This window comes from Manacus vitellinus, unplaced genomic scaffold (genome assembly GCF_001715985.3).
Source record: "Manacus vitellinus isolate BGI_N305 unplaced genomic scaffold, ASM171598v3 scaffold_44_pilon, whole genome shotgun sequence".
Classification (NCBI taxonomy): domain Eukaryota; kingdom Metazoa; phylum Chordata; class Aves; order Passeriformes; family Pipridae; genus Manacus; species Manacus vitellinus.
The window spans coordinates 3,721,642-3,739,873 of NW_021940565.1; the positions used below are offsets into that span (position 1 = coordinate 3,721,642).

The window sequence follows — 18,232 nt, forward strand, 5'->3', positions numbered from 1 at the left end:
CTATCAGACACCTGTTCTGAATAATCAAGTCTTTGCAGTTCTCTGTTATTTCTATTTCTTGTGATATGTTGTAGTAAAAAAATTTGGAATTATGGGTTGTGTTTATTGTGTGTGATTTCTGTAGACTGTTTGAAACTGACAGCCTTACTTTAAATGGTGTTACAAGCATCAGAAGTAAAACTACCCATGTCTTCTTCCCCTTTTAATTTGCAATCTGCAGGAGTCAGCTGAAAATGGAGGGATCTGTTTGTACATGTGAATGATCTCTTTGTGCAAGAGGCTGGAGGAGGTGGAATTCCCCGTGTTCCTTGGGAAAGAGATATGATAGAAATGTGTTGCTTTATGCTGTTGGCCAAGCAGAAATTTCATCCAGTAGATGAAGGTGTTGGTTGTTGTTGGATTTTTTTATCTGCAGCAGAAGGAAAGCGGGACAAGATGAACAAGTGGAAACTCTTTGCTTCTCCCTTTGTTATAGTGTAGGCTGCAGTTCTCTTTCACCTGGAGGGGTTGCAGTACACCTGGAACCTATTGCCCCAGGGGTGGAAACACAGTCCCACCCCCTGCCACAGACTGATCCAGGCTGCACTAGAGAAGGGTGAGGCTCCAGAACATCTGCAGTATATTGACGACATCATCATATGGGGGGACACAGCAGAGGAGGTTTTTGAGAAAGGAAAGGAAATTATCCAGATTCTTCTGAGAGCCGGTTTCACCATAAAGAAAAGTAAGGTCAAGGGACCTACCTGAGAGATCCAGTTCCTGGGGGTGAAGTGGCAAGATGGGCGTCATCAGATCCTGACAGAAGTCATCGACAAGATCACAGCGATGGCCCCACTGACCAGCAAGAAGGAAACTCAAGCCTTCCTGGGTGCCAGTATTATGTGTCTGGAGGATGCACATCCCCGAGTACAGTCAGATAGTAAGCCCTCTCTATCTGGTAACTTGTAAGAAGAATGATTTCCATTGGGGCCCTGAACAGCAGCAAGCATTTGAACAGATCAGGGAGGAGATTGCCCATGCTGTAGCCCTTGGGCCAGATGTGAAGAACGTACTCTATTCTGCAGCTGAGGATAATGGTCTTTCCTGAAGACTCTGACAAAAGGTGCCTGGCGAGACCCGAGGCCACCCACTTGGATTCTGGAGCCAAAGCTACGGAGGATCTGAGGCCAACTACACCCCAACAGAGAAGGAGATCCTAGCAGCTTATGGAGGAGTGCAAGCTGCCTCAGAGGTGATTGGCACAGAATCACAACTCCTCCTGGTGCCTTGACCTCCAGTGTTGAGCTGGATGTTCAAGGGAAAGGTGCCCTCTACACATCATGCCACTGATGCTACATGGAGCAAGTTGATTGCTCTGATCACACAGTGCGCCTGAATCGGAAACCTGAATTGCCCTGGGATCCTCGAAATCATCACAAATTGCCCTTAAGGTGAACACTTCAGTCTAGCAGATGAAGAAGAACCGGTGGTACAGGCTGAGGAAACTCCATCATACAGTCAACTGCCAGAGGGAGAAACACGTCACACCCTTTTCACTGATGGTTCCTGTCGCATTGTAGGGACGAACCGAAAATGGAGAGCAGCTGTATGGAGTCCCACATGACAAATTGCAGAAGCTACTGAAGGGGAAGGTGGATCGAGTCAATTTGCAGAGCTCAAAGCTGTCCAACTGGCCCTGGACATCGCTGAATGAGAGAAGTGGCCAAGACTTTACCTCTACACTGACTCATGGATGGTGGCCAATGATCTGTGGGGGTGGTTGGACAGATGGAAGAAGGCCAGTTGGAAACACAGAGAGAAACCCATCTGGGCTGCCAATATGTGGCAAGACATTGCCACCTGGGCAGAGAAGCTGATTGTGAGAGTCCGCCAGGTAGATGCCCACGTGCCCAAAAACTGAGCCAATGAGGAGCATCGCAACAATGAACAGGCAGAGTGAGCTGCATGAGTAGAGGTGTCACAGGTGGATCTGGATTGGCAGCACAAGAGAGAGTTGTTCCTAGCTCAATGGGCCCATGACACCTCAGGCCATCAGGGCAGAGATGCCACCTATAGATGGGTGCAAGACCGAGGGGCGGATTTAACCATGGACACTATTGCCCAGGTTATCCATAATTGCGAGACACGTGCTGCCATTAAACAGGCTAAGAGAGTGAAACCCCTGTGGTATGGTGGATGTTGGAGTAAGTATAGATACAGGGAGGCCTGGCAGGTTGATTACATCACACTGCCACAAACTCACCAAGGTAAGCATTCTGTGCTCACTGTGGCGGAAGCCACCACTGGATGGGTGGAGACGCATCAGGTGCCCCACACCACTGCCCGAAATACCATCCTGGGCCTTGAAAAGCAAGTCCTGTGGTGACATGGCACCCCAGAGAGGATTGAGTCAGATAATGGGACCCATTTCAAGAACAGCTTTGTTACCACCTGGGTGAAGGAGCATGGCATCGACTGGGTGTACCACATCCCATACCATGCAGCAGCTGCAGGGAAGGCTGAACAGTATAATGGGCTGTTGAAAACCACCTTGAAGGCGTTGGGTGGAGGAACGTTCAAGCACTGGGATCAGCACCTAGCAAAGGCTACATGGTTAGTCAACACTAGAGGCTCTGTCAGTTGAGCTGGCCCTGCCCAGTCAGAGTCCCTTCACACCGTAGATGAAGTTCCTGTAATATACCTGAGAGGTATGTTAGGTAAAACAGTTTGAATTAACCCTGTCTCAAGCAAAGGCAAACCCATTTGTGGGATTGTTTTTGCTTGAGGACCAGGCTGCACTTGGTGGATAATGCAGTAAGATGGAGAAACATGATGTATACCCCAAGGGGACCTTATCTTTGGGTGAACTGTGCATAACACTGTGCCTATATTTGTATGTAAATATTTGTAATATGTGTATAGTTGGGGTAATGTATGTATTTATATGGTTGGAAAGGTTTAATTTGATATAGTGCGTTGGTATGAAAAAATTTGGGGTGGATATTGTTACAGCTTCTCTCAATTTCAGACTTATAATTACTTAGGGGGAGGAGCTTGGTCTTCTTCATAACTTGCCCTCCTTAGCAAACACTTCTGTCTCGTTAAATGGAGACACCCTTCTTCCTTCCAAATTACTCTAGAGAAAGGCAAGGCAAGCAAGACAGGCGATAAAACTGTAGCCGGGAGTGCCTCTGAGGCCATTGCCAGCTGCATCGTTTTTTCTTTTCCTCTATCCTGCCAGATGGGAAGTGCTAGATGGAGAAAAGAAAATAGCTGGGTAAGCACAGGCCCACGATTTTGTCCTTATATAAGTCATTGATTTACAAAATAGGGTCTCAGGAAGACACTGGAGGAGCTAAATCTGTTCTCTGACATATTAGAATCTAGTCAAATGTGATTTTTCCCATCTGGGTAAAGAACATGCTTGCTGTCTCGGGAACACTGTGTCTTCCTGGGTATGGAAAATGAAAGATGGGAGAGGAGACGGCTCACCAAGTCACAGCTGAGAAGCTGATATTTATTCCACACTTCTCTACTTGTTTAGGCTGTTCCCAGTCCTGTATTCTAAAAGATGACAATTTCTCTGTGCTGCTGAAATTGACTTCATTGTTGGGGATTTTTTTCCCTCTTTAGCCTATATAGCTTGTATGTTTTTCACTACCAAATGACTTGAAAGTGTTCAAACTAATTTAAATCGTTTTTGTATTCTTTTCTCCTTTTAGTGTGAAGATGATCTGCCTAACATCCAGAAGGGTACACCTGAAACAACACCTGAATCTGGGCTGGAAGACAGAGTGGATGTTCGATACCTTCAGTGGTTAAATGGGAGACTGAGGTTCCAATGGCAGAGTCTGCATGCTCAGCACCAAGAGCAGTGCAAACTTTTGCACAAGGTAAATGATTCTTCTAACCCACTATGACGTTGTTTATTATTTAAAAGCCTTGTCAGCTGGAGCTAAATGTACAAATTATTCTTGTTTGCTAGTTCTGCCTTTTCTGTAGATAAGAGTGAATTACTCTAAATGTAAATACCTCCACCTTTCCCCAGTGCAGCAGAACCATGAGAAAATGCAATATGTACAGTTATGTTTGTAAAGTTATAATTGTATAAAAGTGTCCTTTGCAGGTTTGCACATTAGTCACTTCTGCAACCATAGGCTGTTCTGATTGTTCTAGAAAATGCCTGGTAGAAACAAGACAGAGCATTCTGGTCCCACAGACAAGAAGTAGTGATTCAGAACTCTTAACTTCCCTGGAAAAGTGGATTCAAAATACTGAGCACAAATATGGAAAGTAATAGCAAAATAAAATGCAGTTTCCCATTCCAAAAGACTAGGCTACATCTGAGCAGAACCCAGAATCAGCCTGGTTTTAAATCAGGGATCAGTAATAATCTCTGCATTGCTAAGATTCCAGTTCTGTTTCTGGTTATGAATGTTTAGATGCCTGTCTGGAAATGACACACATCTGGGAGCATTATGTCTGTTTAGGATGGAAACAGCCTTCAGTCCCAGAGTTGACAGTGGTGGTGACTGCAGAGACAAAGTAAAAATCTGGTTCTGAAGACAGTCTTATAAGTTATTAAGCATTGTTTTCCTTGGGCCACCTTTTTCCATTCTTACCTCTTCGGATAACTTAAATGGAGTCAGTTATTACTGTACCCAGAATCCTCACAGAAAACCTCTTTTTTTGAGACTAAAAACAGTTTTGGGAAATTTCTTCTCCAAGAACATTTATCAGAAAGTTGTCAGGATCGTCTTCACCTTTGAATGAAGGTGCCTTCTTGGTTTTAATCCTGTGTCTGACGGAGCAGTGCTGAAAACTAACGAGGTTACATTTTGTTCTTTCTGTGAACTGATTGCTAGGGAAGATGTCTGATTGACAGCACCAGGGGAAAGATCAGGTACTCTGTGTGCAGCATCTAAAATAACCTTTTGCTTTGCATTGACCACTGCAGATGTGCTTCCCTGACCTGGGAGCAAAAGATAACAATTCACTGTAAGTGCAGGTGTAGTCCTTGGCTTTTCATTGTGATTACAGACTGTGATGTTATTGAGAGAGGTGAAACCCAAGTGAAATGATTGGCATCTTCTCCCCCTGATAAGCTGCTTCTGTGCAGGGTATGTTGATTTTTATAGTAGGTGAGGCAAATACCTCCATAACCCATCATCAGCTGTCTGATTTATGTAGTACTTGACAGTAACAAGTCATTAGGCAGCTCCAGTGCCTCAGCTTGCAGTTAATGAGCCCAAGGAAGAATTAAGAGCAGGGCAAACCTAAGACCTCAAGTACGAGCAGAGATACTCTCAGCGGTCCAGATCAAACTCCGAAATAATGAAGAGATGGTGCTGATTGGCAACATGCTAAACTTGTTGACAGGGGAGATGAGGAGATGATGACCTTCCTGGGGGAGGCTGTACTTTGAAATAAACTTGGACTTATTTTTTATCTCTGAAGGAAAAACGTCTTCGAAAGTTAGGACAGCTACAGTCTTACAAATCTAAGAGACAGGTTAGTTATGGTGCCAGGTCCCTGGACCATGATTTCCAGAATCTGGAAGAATAAGCAGGAAGGAGATTGTTTGTCTGTTCATCCAGTTTCCTAAAGCTGCCATTACTGCCTTCTCCAACAATCATCACTGGACTAAACTGAAAGCAGTAGTGGTGCTGGTGATGACTCTAGTGGTTAGGCTGTTTTGCAGTGTGTAGAGGGGCTGCCACCACGGATGTAAACAGAGGAGGGTAGAACAGAGCCCAACCTCCTTCCCTCTGTGATCCCACACTGATATTATGTGTGCTCAAGTACATGTGTGCAGCTGTGGGAGTTCTGTTCAGTGCTGTAATGAAGTGCAATGTCCTGATTTATATTTTAGTCTGAATTAAAAGCAGGAGAATTGGAAGGTAAAAGGGACTTTTGAAGGGACTTCACTACAGAGCCACATTAATGTTAACATTTACAGTAACACAAAATATAACATACTTGCACAATTTAACAGCTGCCTAAACTGTAATTGATATTTCATGACTCTTTCTGGAGAAATTCCTCCTACTGGTGCATTAATTTCAAAACTTTTAAACTATTGCATGTGTTGAAGTCTGAGCTGACCCAATATGACCTCTACGTGAGCCGCTCCTTTTTTCTAATAAACCACAAACACAGTGTGCAAAAGGCTAATGAGTGTTATGTTTTTTAATTATGCTGACAGATTTACAGAGGGCTTTCTCTACAAAATGATAATTATGGCTTTTACTTGCTCTGTTTAATAACTTACCAGGTTATCTATCTCAGCTGTGGAACAGTCTTATTTACTGCTGATCATGAGCCATAATTCTTGCCAACTAGTGGCGACACTCACACAGATTTCATTCTGTGACTCACGCGGGCTCTGAAATACCATGTTCTCTATTTGGGGCTTTCTGAGAAAAAAACACCACAGTTGGAAAATATGTGCTTATTCAGAAGATGACTGCTCTTCCACTCTTTTTCGGTATGGATATTGCTGGGGCCTCTATCTACTCCGTCCTGCCCTTGCCACTTAAGGTTGATGGTGTGAAGTTCTGCAGTACCCAGAGCAGGTTGCGGAAGAGGGAAGCCTCCCTGGAGCTACAGCTGGTTATGTGCTGCAAATTGCTTGTTAGGTGGTCTGACTGGCTGTTCCTCTCTGCTAGTTCTTCTGATGAGCTGCTTTTCAGTGATTTCAGCTCCCAGAAGGCATGTTGAAGCCTACAGACGCACACATGTCCTGCTGTAGTAGGAAGGCTTCCTCAGGGAAATCTTAACCTCTCTGCTGCTGAGGAATTTTGCAGCCTGAGGGTATGAGCTGTTGAGTAACATTATAATGGCTTCTCGTTGCGGACAGGTTGGCTCACTTTGAAAGTATAATGTAGTGATACCATTATAATTCCCTCGAAATTCTCAGCGGTACGTATTTACCTGATATGCCTTCAAATGACATGGAAACGTGAAGGATCAATTACCGTGTGAAGGCAAGCCTCTTGGTTCTCCTATTCTGTTTCTCCCTCTTTCTGCCAAGTGCCAGAGGAATATCTGTCTGCTCAGTTTTTGATCCCTCTTGAATTCACGGGAGAGAGCAGCTGTTGTTACTTAGTCTCTGAGTTACAGCTTTGCCTTAAAAAATGTGCATGAGAAACCTTACATAGTTTCAGAAAAGCAGGTAGGAACTCTATAGTTTCAGACTGGCATTTTTTGGGCTGTCTGTTAAATGCACTGTTCCATGATCAGCATGTGAAAAGAAAGAGCCTAACAGGTGAGTTTGTGCAGAACTGATGGATTTCCTGGGGGTATTTTTAGCTATCTTCCATCCTGAAATAGTGGAGGGTTAAATCAGGTTCAGAGATTAATTTTTTTTTTAAGTAGGTGAATATCTGATTGTGCATATAGAGTAAAATGATATCAAATGGAATTCTATACAATAGAAGAAGAGTTCAACATGATTGGAATTATCAGATCATGGTAAGGCAACAATAAGGGTTATAATATGATTGGAAACTATAAGAGTTTTGTTTTGTTGGTAAGAATGCAGAGGAGCACTGAGAGCCACTACCTTTGAATGGAGTGATTTCTTGTGCCTTCTCCTAAGATAAACAATATAAAATAAGATGTAGTGCAGTGGATTGGATTGGTCATATCTATATACCTGATGATGTGGTAAGAGTAAAGGAACAAGGATAAAGTCTTGATCTCTGAATAATAGAGGGCAGAGACTGACTGGTGCTGAGTAATTACCTCATTGTCAGTAATTCTTGAGTGAGCTAAACTGCAATTGTTAGATGCATCTCTGTCTTGACATGAAGAATCTACCATGTTCCTCTGTAAATTACTACAGTGGTTATTTGTGTATTTCTTGTCTATTTGGTTTGAAAATCTTTCCTTTTTTTCCTAAATCGAATCTACCATTAGATCTCAAAAGCACGTCCTTTGATGCAGTGGAATTTTTTCCTCTCATGCAAATGTGTGTGAGCTATGAACAAGCCCCCTTTTCATCTTCTCTTAGGTGGATTAGACACCCTGCAGGGAGAGCAGCTTGTCTAAACTCAAGGGCGTTTAGGAGTTGGTACTGGAAACTCCCCAGAAGTGGTGCTAAGTGGGGGGCTGTGCCTGTACTCTCATGCCAAGGTCAGTGTGAGGTTAAATCAGAGTCTGATTCCTGCCTCCACCTTGGTGTATTCCAGTGCCATGAAGCAACAGCTATACGTGCTCTGTCTCTCACCCTTTCAACCTGCTGCTTTTACCTTGGTACAGTTTCCCTCTTTAAACGTTGTTTTATCTTCGGTACGTCGTGGTTATTAGTAACAGATAGCAAAAATACAAATACTGGATTATTCCAGTATCCATCTAGACTGGTCTCAGGGGAACACCTTATTACTCTGTTGTTACATCTTCAGTGTATTTGTTTTGGGCTTTAGCCAGTGATGCTACTGCCACGTACATTTGAAGATGGGCTGGAATTCATTGCTAGTGGGGCCCAAAGGTTTGGCAGCCGGTTGCACAAGAATGCAGCAGGGAGGGGAGTGGCAAGAAGAAAGGAAGAACATTGTGTGGGGAGGTGCTCTTTTATTTTTAAACTCGCATAGCTCTGCACATGTGACAGATGGTTGCCACCAGAAGTGAGTTTTGGGAAAGGAACGCTAAAATATTCTGAAGTTTCACGGAAGGGTTGATAATTACCCAGTGCCTGTCAACTTTAAAATAGTTGTCAATACCCAAGTGTGTGATAAAGTTCATATTAGAATAAAGAAAGAAAAGCAGGAAACATTCTCTGTCTTCTGGCAGAAATATTAATGAAATATGAGTGATTGTCTGACAAATGTGCACTGCTATCTTGTTTGGCAGCTGCAGTTATTACAGTAACAAAGGGATCAGCTCTGAATAGGAGGAATTGCTTTTTATTGTTCCCTTGACTAACTTGGGAAGCTTCTTCATCAAGTAATTGATGATACCAGCACCAGTGCAGCTGGGACAAGGTCTTGGTAAGCAAAAACCAAGTGCATAGCAGCAAAAGAGAAACTTACTGTAACTTAAGTAGCATTTTCTACTTTAAAGGAAGAAATAAAAAATTATTCTGAGGGTATCCTTTAACTCTGTTAAGACTCCTGCTATCTGTGTAAATGGTTTCTCCTTTCATGCTATGCACAAGAGCAAGAGCATGTGTACTGGAAGGAAAATGACTTTAGGACAGGATGCAAAGAGAAATCTTTCGGTTTTACTGTGTCATCAGCTATTGCAATGCCTGCATGTGGTAACACTACCAGATGGACTGTTTTGTGAGATAATTGTGGTGCATGTTCATCCTTTCCATTCTGGCTGTTTTAAAAAGGTCTGTTGTATTGGTGGTAGTAGTTACATTGGGAATGGGCTTGTAACCACTGGTTCACATCACCGTTCCAATCCATACCAACTGTTAGATGTTAGCTAATGATCTTGCAAATGGTCTGGTCCTTGCACTGACAAATATCTTTTAAATCAATCTATTTCAGATCCATTTATTCACTAGTGGCTCCCATGTGGACCAGGTCCTTGGACATTTTTCTGTCACGGAAACAGATCTTGTTAGACAACCAGAGAACTACAAGCAGGTAATGCTTCTGTAATTCTTGGATGCTTGGTATGCTTTACACAGATGTTGTTCAGGAGAAGACTGCACTCCCTGTAACATTTTTTTAACTTGGTTTCCAACAGAAGTACGGACTTATATATTGAATTGTCAGTTTCCTCAGTTATAACTTGTATTCACCAAATCTGGTTTGATAGAACATAAACTCAAAGGTATTAGGCCACGTCCAGATGGCTTTTTAATATCTCTGAGGCTGGAGACTCCATAGCTTCCCAAAGTGACCTGCTCCATGCTCAGTCATCCTTAGAGTAAAGTGTTTCCCTAATGTATTCAGAGAGAACCTCTTAGGACATCATTTTTCTAGTGTACTGTTTTACCCTTAAGTGTAGATTTCTGCTGTTCTCAATTATAATAGATGTTTCAGTTTATTGTTTGAAGTAGTATAATTCACTTCTTTTAATACAGTATAATACATTTGTTTTAAAAATCAGTTTGTAAAAGTTCATTCTGTGTGAAGCTGAAGCAAGGTGGAAATTTTAAGCTCATCCCTAACAAAATCAATATTTGGCAAATTTCTGCAGTCTGCCCAGGTCTGTTTGCTCAAAGAAGGTATTCTTTCTGCTGCTAGCATAAGAACAAAAGCGGGCATTGTAAATATTGTGCACAAAGAAGTTCAGAGCAGTTGATTCGAAGGTGGGAGGATAGTGTTATGTTCAAACCCCCTAAAGTAAAGTGCATGTTAGTCTTTCATTACTGAGCATTTCTTGGATGAACAGCTCACATCCAGCCTCTTGATAAAATTCATCTGTTTAGAACATTTTCCAGGAAAATTATTGTTTTTCTAGAGCAAATGACTTTAAGTCAACTTGAGGTTCCTTTTTTGCTTCTGCTTTGCAGTCCCTCTCCTACGGTTTGCTCAGCAGCTTGGAACACACAGCAGCACATTGCTCTGAAGTCTATACTTTGTAGTCTTCCAGATCTTACAAAAGTCTGTAAGGTATGACAGGCTGCTATTAGAAACTTACTGGCTGTGTAGAAAGACTTTGCAACTACCTTTTTCCCAAAGCCTTACCTTGATTATGGCACTGACCTGTGACAGTAAAGCGTAACAATGCTCCTGCAAAGCCTAACTGGTTTTGACTACTCTGTTAATTGATCATTCCAGGAGTTTTTTCTTGCACTCTGCCCCCTTTCCTGGATGTCTGCTCCAGGTGCATTGTTCAGGGTGGGGCTCGGGATAAAATGGAAAGAATCCTTCTGTACTGTAAGCATTGTGGTTAGGTAAAGTGCTGTAGTCAAGGAGGTTTAGCTGGCAGCTATGTTGCTTGGTTAAAATGAGTAGAGCCTTCAATCCACTTTTTCTAGGCTTAAACAGCAAATACGTGAAACAAAAGCGGGGTGATGACTGAGAGGCACAGAGGCAGGGTGGCAGAAGAAGTTTTCTTTAAATAAACTATGAGTGGCCACAGTGTCTATCTCCAGTTTGTGGGCTCTGACAGGTGCAATCCCAAACAGGTTCCAGCTCCAGTGCGTGTGTGTTGGAAATTCTTTTCTTATGTCGCTTACTGCTTGGACTGATCCAAAATTGGAATTGTTTGTCAGTCTAATCAGCTGTGAAATTCTTAACCTCTTGAAGCTCTCAAACCCATTCAAGAAGGGAGGTGTCCTCTAAGCTGCTCTCATGTGCCTGATTCTAAAATAAACAGGCGAAATTGCAGGAAATGATCACAACACTTCAGTATACATGTTTTCGAGAGCCTCATCATTTTTATGGCCACCATATGAGCAATCTTTGTAGTTTTTGTCTCCCCTTACCCTTATTTCCCAAAAGCAGCTTCCAGAAGTCATATGTTCGGTATGTATGAATAGCCTGATATAACAAGGTGGTACGGACTTGAAAAGGCATCATTGTTTCAAGTGTCACTTTTCCAGATGGATCTAATATTCAATATGCAAAGTGATGCTGCTTTGGAAAATGTAATAAAAAGGCCTCTAATTTTCAAATATCTTGTTAAGATTAAGTACATTATGCATATTTGAGTAGCTTGGTTTTCAAATATTGGTGCAGATGGTAGCACTCTGCCAAATGCTTTTTCCAAAAACTGTGAAATAGTTTTTTTTCTTTTCAAGTAATGTGATATTTCTCTTTATGTTACTTCAAGTAAGAACCTGCTGCATGGATCGATAAAAAGAGCAAGCATGTCAATATGCCTTACTGTAATGCACCTCTCTTGGTGGATGGTGTTATGAATTCCTTCTCATCTTAGGCATCCTCTAAAGCATAGTAATGCAAAGTGGATCGAAGCGTCAGAAATTAGCTATCACAGAAAGGACTTTGCTCTCTTTTTATTGAAGCCCCGAGTTAATTTTCCTCAAAAATATCCTGTGGAACACGTTGCTCTTGCAGCAAAACAAGAGATGTTTAGTCTGACAGGAGAAGTGTCATAGGATATAGAGAGCTGTGAAGTTAAGCTTCAGTTTATGAAATGAAAGAGTCATGCTGTTCCTTTTCTATAGGAGTTGCACATTAATTTCTATAAAATGTTCTTCCCTTGGATTTCTGACTATAAAACTCTTTTAGTGCTTTTACGTACAGGGATTTTACTGGACATTATTATTCTTCTATCATCATAAATGTCTTTGTCAGATTCACGGAGCTGGAAGTTTTCCAAACCTAATGGTTTTAATTATGTTTTTCTCCAGTGGGACATGATCAAAATTCCAACTTTTCCTGTCATTTGGTTTGGCTGTGGTTATATATGTGTGTGTGTGTGTGGCTGGGAGTTGCAGGTCACTGCTGTGTTTAGTTCCAATGCTGCCCAGGGGTGTCAGTGTAGGGGAGGTGGTGTTATTTCAGCTGGAGTTCAGTTTCCAGTTGAAGTGCATGTGCATGCTCATGTTAGCTCTTGACCTCTGCACATATGTCCTTTCCTTCCTAAGATGCTGTTGTGTGTTTTTGAGCCCCCCTGGCTTGCAGAGTGTTGCAGAAATACACTGGTGGTCACCTTCTCAGCAGAAGCCCCTCAGCCAGTGGTGATGGTTGTGGAGCTGTTTGCTTGCCAGGCTGTGTTGGAGCGAACAAACTGGGGACACGTACAGGGAGCTTGGGTGGTCATTGTGTTTTTTCTTGAAAATCTCTTGCACATGTCACTTAGAGTGTCCTAGAAGATAGTCCAAAGCATCTTAAATGTCTTGTGTTTTGATGCATTTTCCAAGCTGATCCGTTTTTTAAATGATTCCCTTAATAAACTGGGGTACAGTTGGGGTGCTGCTGCTATTTGCCAGCCTGAAATATCTCGGGGCAGAAATGGAGTTCTGGTCTCTGGCACTGCAGCTAAAATAATTTGGAAGTGTACTTGGAAGAGCATGAAGAAGATGTGGCTGAGGGTAAGCAGCATCTGCCCCAAACTTTGCTGGGCAGTAAGAATTGTCTCTGAGGATGTGGTCTCATTCCTCCTGCGGCTGTAAGGACATTGGCTGTGATGTGTGACCACTTGGGTAGCTTTTAATTTTTAATATAGTCCCATTCTTGTCTATCAAACCTATTTACCTTAATTCTTCATTGCAATGTCACCAGTTTTGAAGTTTACCTTGAGCTTGCAAAATGTATGTTGCAGCTGAGTCCCTAAATTAACTTTCTCATCAAATTGTTACCATATAGAGATCAATGAACTTTGCATGAGAACAGCATAGTCTTTCAGCGTCTTCTGTCTCTTCATATACTGCTTTATATGTGGAATTCAATCTAAGTAGAGATTAAATGTTGAAACTCAGGTCATTGGTACAATGCTGGCAGTGCTGAAGTGATCATTGAAATTGTAATGAGTAAAGATGGCATCTTTAAATGCCAGTAAATCAATTTATTAAGTGTGACAGCAAATAAATAATGCAACTGTCTGCCAGATGGACATGCAATAGAGTTGACAGAACTTGGATGTGGATAGCTAATAATTTTGTTTCAGAAATATATGAAAAATATTTATGTTTGTTGATTGTTAACATGTTTTAAGGGTGATTTATTTGGCTTAAGAAACTAAGATCCTTGGTAGCAAATAAATAGGAGCAAACAAGTAGTCTGCCTGACTTTGCATACATAATGAATCATCAATTCCATGCCCATAAAAAATTCAGGTGAGCTTTAGCACTCCAAGCAGCAGGGGTTGGGTAGGATGGGATAGGATGGTGCAGGCGTAGCACTGATCCTCTTTCTGGGCTGTTGATGTATCAGGGAAGGAAGCCAATGTAAAGTATTGCTTCCTTCAGTCAGGTGGGATCCATAATTTCTTATTGGGTCATTCAGGGGGTAAATGATCAAGATGTATGATCAGTTGATTGTGAACCCTAAATCTCGTGGCAGTTTCCATTTAAAACATCTGTCCCAGATGGCTGTTACAGATGGGTGACACAACAGGTTTTATTCTCTGTGAGTTACAGCCAATGATTTGAATTCATGCAAAGCACTAAAGAGTTTCTGTGCCTTTCAGAACAAGTGCATTCAAATTGGGATCATTAGGAACTGATAAAGTTGGAATTTTTAAAATTGTTGACTGTGCATTTACTAGTTACTTTGCATGAAATTTGAATCTTCAGCTGTTGTCACGTGCATGCACACGTGGGCTTGGGCACTTGCATAAAGTCCCCCTGATCTAGTGAAGTCTTTTATCTGCATAAATATTTTACACAGAAAGAGCAACGAGTGTATTCAGAGCATCTGAGGGACAGCACCACCTCCTGGCATGTGTGTGAGGGCAGAGGTGCAAAAGGGAGGTCTGTTAGCTAATATAAGTTATTTGGTTGGCTACTGAATAATTACTGTGGTATTCCATTATCTCCAGAAGTGGATCCTAAGTTGCTGACCCTCTTGGATGAAATGGGAGTAACTATGGCAGGATAGCTCCAGCTGCTGTGTCCCAGGCTATATTTGGTGTCCTTGTGCTGATGGTTTGGGACCTCATGGAATGTTCCTGGTGGTGACACATGCTGCAGGCAGGTGCTAAATGAAAATAAACAGTTAAAACTCTCTGATAAGCTTGACACCATGTCACATTATTGATTTGACACAGACCTGTAGTAGTATTTCTGTAATCAACCCTGTTGTGGTCTTATATGGTGGGATGAATAATGTAACCTTATTTGAATCTCAAAGAGCCTGTTAGGGAGCCATCTGATATTTTATGATGTCCTTCCATCTCTTGTACAAGAAGCAGTCGAAGAACATATTTCTCAGAGTGTAGATACCAGTGGAAAAAAATTACATTAATCCTATAGACAGTGATGCTGCTGTGTGGAAGGTTAATTCAGAAAGTGAAGGCTTGTACTGCATGTAAATTCCAGAAAAAATATTTGTTCTTTAATGAAAAAATGTCCTTGAGCTTCAAGGACAAACTGCCTTCCTTGCTATAAATTATTATAGATTCAAAATCTTCTGTGATGCTTTGGCAGCTAATTCTGTTTGATCTGGCCCTTAGCTTTTTGTATGTGTATTTCTTCATTCCCTTAGTAAAAGCCATAGTTCTGTCATTTTCATCATGGAACAGTATTTTTTGTTGTAACTACTGTTCTAATTAAGGGCAGCTTTGCCTATTTGTCATCGTGTTTCAGGGTTTTTTGTAAAAAAAAAAACACTTGAATTTTTTCAAGTGGATGCTGCATAAAAAATAATACAGCATAAGAGGAACCGCATTGAGGCTTGTGAATGTTTGTGAAAACATGGGATTTTCTTGTTCTGGTTTAACTTTTGTGCATTTTCTGTACAAAATCCCTCCTTGGCCAGTCCCGACGCCACAGAAATCTTCACGGATTCATTTTACTCGGTGTTATGCCGGGGTCTGTGTGAGCTCTTCACAGAAAGATTGTAGTGTGAACTGGTTCTCAAGGTGAGGAGAGACCGTGTTGCTGCGAATGAGATTGTAAAGGTGGAGAACAATCCCCCCCAAAGGAACAAAAAGGTCTGTGACGCAGTTCTTGGAGCAGTAGGGCAGAAGAAACAGCCAAGCTCTGAAGAATGTAAACACTGTGAGATTTTAGACTTACTCTACGCACTACCAGAATTAACTTAGTTTGAATTAGTAATGACTCCTCATCATTTACCAGATATTCTTCTAGGGCTTCAAAATCCAAAATCTTTGGATTTTAGCCTTGTTGAATTTTCAGAACACCAAGTAAGCTGATAGTTTATGTAGCAAGAACAGTTTTTTTCTTTTCCTTTTACAGAACTTCTTAAAGGTACAGGTTTTTCTAGCCCAATGCATCTAAATTTTTACCTGTTTTAAAGCAAGTTTGTTTTTCATTGAAGATTGCTGATGGCTGCATGTTAAATAAGTTTTTTAATGATGAAATGAGATGCAGTTCTAGAACTGCTGACCTTTAATAAATTTCAGGGTTCACCAATGAATTGTATGTTAGGCCCATGGACACACGTGTTTTGAAAAGGTCAACTATGACAAGTTTTTTGAATTTGCATAATTATGCTCACCGCAGCTCTTTGAATAAAAGTAGAAAATGCTTTGCCCTTTTAAAGTATTCAGGTTTTCCTCTCCTGTTTTTAACTTACTTTTACTAAACCATTCTAACATAATTGATTAAAGAACACAGGGAACATGGACTGTGTTAGGAGCTGCAGACTGGGAGCTGAAGTAGGACTCTGAACAGGCAGAGGAAAGGGATAGGATGGACAGTAAGGAACCTTTTTGCTCTGGCTCTTGTTTAGTGAAGTCAGGAGCTGGGAGAGACCCATGGACTAGAGGCCTGCTTAAGGGCATTGGGGAGGCAAGGTAACTCTGATATGAAAGAATTCAGATTGTCTGGGTGAAAAGAGCACGAGGGACTGAATGTGGACAGGAAGGTCAAGAGCGGAGAGGAAAATTAGGACAGGGAGCTGTGAATGAGGAAGATGAGTCTGTCTAAAGACTTGAATCACTGTCTTGCTCCTTGTGGGATTCTGAGAAATTGCCTGCTTGCAGGAAAATGTCATCCCCCTCCAATGATGATCCAAGTGGACTAGTTCCTGATGCTGCAGGAGGAATTTTCAAAAGTATCTTTCTAAAAACATCAAAGTTATCAATAATCTAAATAGGAGCACAGCGTTGCACTATATCCTAATGTATTATATCCTATATTATATCCTAATAAACAAGATATGTTTATTAGGAACCATGTATCATTCAGAGAACAGAGTGCCTTATTCGTGAGTCAGAGCTGTGGTGAAGAAAGTGGTTGATGAAGGTGAAGAAATAGGAGTGAGAGTGGAAGAATCACTGGAAGAGGAAGGAAGCCGGAATAGCTGAGGCAACAGGGCTTTGTCCTAGAGAGCTACCATGCTTCTGTGTCATAGGATTCTCAAATTCCCCAGGGTAAGTTACTTAAACTAGACTTACCATGGTAGGAAAACTGCCTAAAGCATCTGCAAGTTGTGGAGTTGTGCTGGATAGACGTATCCATGGAGTGCTTTATAGTAATTTTTAAATTTCCTGAAAATCGTGTCTTGGAAGTCTCAGTTGAGGCATCAAAAAAAGGAATGGAAGCATTTTACTTACATCTCCTTGTTTTCATTTTCCAGTTGCAAAATGACATTAATGCTATCGTCTCGTCTCACATGGGTCATTAGGAAAGATAACTTGTTTATCTGAAAGATAAAAATTCTGCCTTCAGAATGGGATTTGAATGATGTGTGACAAATAAGTCTGTGGCTTCCCTGTGAAGAACAAACAGTAATATGCCATTTAAAAGGAAAAGGAATAGCATGTGGAGTGAGCATCAGCCAATCTGTGCCCTTGGTGAGACAGATTATGAAGGGAAATATTTCGGTTGCATAATTCTAGACCTTATACACATGGGATGGGCAAATTAGTGTTGTTTAGGCAGCTTGAATTCTGGCACTTTTTAAGTTTGAATGCTTCAGTTTCCAACTTTAGCATTTTTCCTGCTGGGTTGTGCATTAGAGGTGTAAAACATGCTTACTGCCATGTGCTCTGAACAACCCTGCCAGTCAAAGGCAATGCTTTTTTCCCCCTTGTTAAGTGACTTAATGCTTTGTGTTGTTCTTCCAGCCACAGTTACTTTAGACATTTTACATGCATGATAGTCAGGTTGGTGAGAAATAGCATGGGCACTGACATTAATATTGCAGGGGAAAGCAGATCTAATAATGTATTGCATTATAGATGGGGCTGCAGCTCCTAAATGCAGGAGACCTGGAGGCTCACACAAGAAAGCTTGAGGGAGCTGAATGATTCAGAGCATTCGATCTTTGATGGTGGTGGTTCAAATAAGAAGTGGAGGTTGTAAGGATGGGTTTAGTATGAAGGTCACCTGCAGGCTAAAATGAAATGTAGCCTCTGTCCTGTTTGCAATGAGCAGGGTCAGGAGTGTGTTGGTGACCCTTGGCTGGTCTGAGCTGACTTTCTGACCATGTTAGAGACTCCTGCCCTGTCCTGGACTACTGCTTTCCCGTTGGTGCCCTGGTATCTGTAATCTGAATGATGGAGCAAGGACTAGCTTTAAACCTCCATGAGTTATGCTGGTTAAAAGGCATATTCTTTCTCTGTAGATATCTCTAATTTGGTGTTTTGGTGGTGTAACATCAGGAGTAGAGTGGCTGCTCTTGTGCTGTGCCCAGTGAAATTGCTGCCCTGGGATGGGTAGAGTTTCAGACCCTCCAGGGAGGATGAGCTGTACCAG

The 18,232-nt window shown here is 41.7% G+C and overlaps 1 protein-coding gene across 1 annotated transcript in view; it reads left to right on the forward strand.

Annotated features, from left to right (window-relative positions):
- The window catches only part of TEDC1 (tubulin epsilon and delta complex 1), a 75,810-nt gene that overhangs the window by 21,557 nt on the left and 36,021 nt on the right, over nucleotides 1-18,232 (forward strand). Inside the window, exons 4-5 of the mRNA XM_029962231.1 lie at nucleotides 3,702-3,872; nucleotides 9,477-9,575. Coding sequence (XP_029818091.1) covers nucleotides 3,702-3,872; nucleotides 9,477-9,575 — 270 coding nt within the window. The remainder of the gene's footprint in view (nucleotides 1-3,701; nucleotides 3,873-9,476; nucleotides 9,576-18,232) is intronic.